Source organism: Suillus subaureus, assembly GCF_016647635.1.
Source record: "Suillus subaureus strain MN1 chromosome Unknown BJ212scaffold_540, whole genome shotgun sequence".
Lineage (NCBI taxonomy): Eukaryota > Fungi > Basidiomycota > Agaricomycetes > Boletales > Suillaceae > Suillus > Suillus subaureus.
In genome coordinates, this window is record NW_024539096.1 from 1 (window position 1) to 3,844 (window position 3,844).

Genomic DNA, 3,844 nt, shown 5'->3' on the forward strand with positions numbered 1-3,844 from the left:
GGAGTCTGGCCAAAAGCCCAGTCCCAGCTCTGCAAGAAGGGGTCATATAACCGCGTGCAGATAATAAAGGGGAGCTTACAGGTAGCTCCGCCATCCCGCGTTGAATGTATCCTATTCGCGCGAGGTCGTCAGTATCGTTGATGATGCATGGCTAGCACTCTCTGTTTAGTTGGTGTAAGACGTGATTGGATAAGAAGGTGTTACCTCGTCGTGAACGCCATATTCGGCTTTGAACGAGTCCACGACAGCATTCACGAACGCGTCGTGGCTCACTTTTTCACTGAATTGAGCGAGGTTACACACCGGCGAACGCACAGACGCGACACCCTTCGTAATCATTGTGTCCTATCGCACGCCAACATATCAATCAGCAAAAAAGCATTTGCACCGAAAGAGCACAGAGACAAAGAAAGTCTCATCGTTAACAAATAAAATGTACCTTGCCCACCCTCAACAAATCTCCCAGCGTCTCAAGCCTCGTAGTAATCAGCAATCGTCCCGTGGTGGTACGCACGTCCGCTCACGATTTTGTAAGCCGAGCCTGACGCCTTCTCACCCTCCCACACAGATATCATTCCGCTCATTCACGTCTGCATCGATACCGAGCGCACGCACAGCCCGGAGGACGACCTGCGCAGAGTAGCGCCACGGTCAAAAGTCGTGCGTGGGACGTGGATGGAGAAGTTCGTGTTACCGAGGCTCCTGTGAAATGTTGGAGTAAGTTGGTGTATGGGGGTTTTATTATGCCAGGATAAATGTAGGGTAATGGAAACATACATGGTACACTGTCCCGCCCCCGCTGCGCCTGCGCACCCACGGAATCCCTTGCGCACGGGCTGCACGGAGGTTGACCTCTTTCCATGGATTTTGGTTGCGTCCTATGACAACACACGGTGCATCTCTATACAGCAGGAGTAACGGTTCCTTCTGAGGCGCGTGTCTGAAGAGCCTGGATATATATTCGTGAACGAGTCAAGCCAGCATCATTATCAGATTTCCGGTGCAAGAGCGAGTGAATGATCAGATTAGTATGTCACGAATACCGAGCAGCCAACAGCCTACCAGTCTTCGAACGAGAGATTGAAATATGGGTTGGTCGACGTGCTGAGGTATATAGAATGTGTGGGTGTTATGACTGAACTTGCGCCTGATGCGGTCGTGTAAAGTCTGCGCGCTGAGAGCACCCGCACGACATGGCGGAACGAAAATGAGATCATTCGTATTCGGACGCGTGCAAGCGCTCATTTTGCATCATCTCAATAACCAGACTCGTATGTTCACTAACAGGTGATCACAACTTTCTACGCTTTCATGATTTACAATTCTGAAGATCATCTCTCAAAAGCTTCTCGCACAAAAAATTCCACGGAAAGGAAGCACTGTTGATCCAAAGCAGCACAGATAATCGACCCAAGGCTATCGCAGGTAATCTAGTAAATGCCGGAAGAGCCCTCACCGCTGCACTGTGGTATATATCGGTTTCTCTACTTCGTGTATCTGTTTCTTCCCTGCTGGAGTGCCAGGTATCGTCTTTGTCAGGCCCTGACAAGTAACCGGACATTAGCACAAAGGCAGCAATTGTGACATGAACAAGACACGCACGAGCTTTTCAAACATGCACTTGTTCAAGGTACGCTCGGGTTTTCTACAGGCATAATATTCCTAAGAAATGACGGGTAGATGTAAGAACTGTGATTGATCAACTACGAGACCCTACGTACCTGATTGTTCAGCTCCAAGCAGTTCCAGTGCGCGTCGAACTGCTCAAGGCAGTTTTCCCGCATCTTGTTAATCCTGCAGGCTTTCTCAGAAGTGAATAAACAAACAGGGAACGATACGCACAAGTCGGTTGCACACCGTGTAACACGCCTGCCTTCCTTCAGACATTGTCCTGGGTCTCCCCGGCCCTCATTCTTGCAAAGCATAAAATCCTCTACCAATACACATCTCATAAACATCCCTTCCCATGTAATTCGATTCCAACGCACCATTATACTCTTTGCAGTAAGCGCCAATAAAAAATGCAGCGGACTTGAGCGGGGCACTGGTTACGCCGAGCTCTTGAACGCGCGGAACAGAGTCTGGGAGTGGTGTTGGGTCCTTGTAGGGCTGACTGCCCGAGGCACTGTCGCGAAAGCCGCTCATTGTCGTCGAGTACGGTCAACTTCGGAATGTGGACTTGATGTGGACAATTGCCTTTCTTGATCACGCGGAGTTTTCAGATTCCGTTTTAGGTCAAGAGGTGTGCGAAAGGGAAATCCCGTACAAAGAGCCCAAAATTAGTCATCATGTAAACCTTAAATATACAGCCACATGAACTTACCAGACGCGTGATCTGAGTTACCAGATAGCGGCGTCAAAAGTTAATGAAATCGTTTGCTGAATACTGAGAAGGGGGTGGTTTATACTACTTTAGAACATATCTAGATAGTCGGATCAATGAAAAAAGTGTGTTGAAGGGCGCTGCTCACTAAATGCAGTATTTTGGATGTCATGAGTGATATCATGTGACCAAAATCAATGAATATATGCGCGTCGTTCGTGTCTTGATATGTGTTATTGACGTGTCTCATAATCTCATTCATGGATTCACAACATTGGCATACTTTTAATTCATTATTCCGTCCATTTCAATGTCTCCGCCATCAACTTCTTCTGATCCGTTGATCGATAACTTCACGCAGCTTCTCATTTGTTTCACACTCAGTCTGAACTTGACACTTTGAAATTGTTTTCATGTAGTCTGTTACCTGCTTGACTCGCTATGGACCTACGTACTTCTTATGCTTTGCATGTCTTCATTTCTATTTCACGCTGCTGGTTCCGTATGTTCTACAATCAATGTCATTGAATTTTGCGTCTTAGAAGTATTCGAAGTTACATTAGTAAGCTACTATACATGGTTAAATTAAGGTGACCGTAACGTTGTCACGGTAGGAGGGGGTATGTGTCAACTTACGCCAGCTCGATGTCCAGAATTGCACTTTCCCACACCTCTTGTTTTAGGTCTACAGCACCTTGCTGAGACTCTTCTGCACAGTACTTGCACAGTAAGCTAGGGATGATGGTGGGTCCACGCTACAGCTGCTAACTTAGGATACCCCTGATGTGTACGATGTTTCCAGCCTCCAAGAGCAACTCCAAAAGCCTACCAAATTCTGGCCAAAACACACCAAGTCACGATATTCCTAACAGTTCCCCAATCTGCAACGATCGCGTTGCTCAAGGATGAGGCGCTTTCTGCGCTCACATCTCGCGTTGCAACTGAGGATGACAGCTTCCCTCACGTTCAAAACACAAGCGACTTTGAGCTGGCGCGCGCAATAAAAGGGAGGGAGAAGGGCAGGTCAGGGGTGATTTATGAGGCCCTCGAGGCAGACAAGGCTATCAGAGGCCTCCTAACAAACTGGGAGGTACTGTATTTTCAATTTAGAGACGAAGACGGTGAGTGTACTACGCGAGCTTTAAATTCGTTGTTGTGCTACTTGATCTTGATATCTCTACCAGGCAATTTGACGCCAGTTGAAGTCTCGCAGCCTTCTCTCCTTGATGATGAGGAGGAAGAGCCTCCCGTGAATAAAGGCAAACGCAAGGCGCTACCAGAATAGTCATCTCATGCTGCATGAATTTTCGAAAAGGATATACTACGAAGAGCATGGCGAGGCAAGAGTCAGCTCATATTACTGCAGCCAGTATTATGACCGCCATGGGCGCGGGGTGTATGGGAGCAATGCAGCAGCTACCCGCCGACCCTCTTCCGCGAGCAAATTATACGTCGAGCACGCGTTTCTCTGGAAGTCCGAGGAATCATCGAGATTAGCATTACATTCGCAGTGTATAGGCA

The 3,844-nt window shown here is 47.9% G+C and overlaps 2 protein-coding genes across 2 annotated transcripts; one reads left to right on the top strand and one right to left on the bottom strand.

The window, feature by feature from the left end:
* Positions 1-601: 601 nt before the first annotated feature.
* BJ212DRAFT_873977 (uncharacterized protein) lies at positions 602-1,429 on the bottom strand. The gene is made up of 3 exons (XM_041344254.1): positions 1,063-1,429; positions 778-949; positions 602-702 (listed from the first exon to the last, which is right to left on the bottom strand). The coding sequence occupies exons 1-3, from the start codon at positions 1,215-1,217 to the stop codon at positions 691-693; spliced, it is 339 nt and encodes a 112-aa protein (XP_041184879.1). The 5' UTR covers positions 1,218-1,429; the 3' UTR covers positions 602-690.
* A 1,696-nt stretch (positions 1,430-3,125) lies between these two features.
* On the top strand, positions 3,126-3,569 carry BJ212DRAFT_1204660 (uncharacterized protein; the record flags this gene model as incomplete). The annotated part of the gene is made up of 2 exons (XM_041329140.1): positions 3,126-3,444; positions 3,508-3,569. Coding segments are annotated over 2 exons (381 nt in total), but the record flags the coding sequence as incomplete, so codon positions are not given.
* Positions 3,570-3,844: the final 275 nt, after the last annotated feature.

Coding starts and splice junctions, on each gene's coding strand:
- BJ212DRAFT_873977 (XM_041344254.1), bottom strand. CDS start 1,217: ATGATCTCATTTTCGTTCCGCCATGTCGTGCGGGTGCTCTCAGCGCGC. Junction 950..1,062: donor AATCTCTCGTTCGAAGACTG/GTAGGCTGTTGG, acceptor ATATATATCCAG/GCTCTTCAGACACGCGCCTC.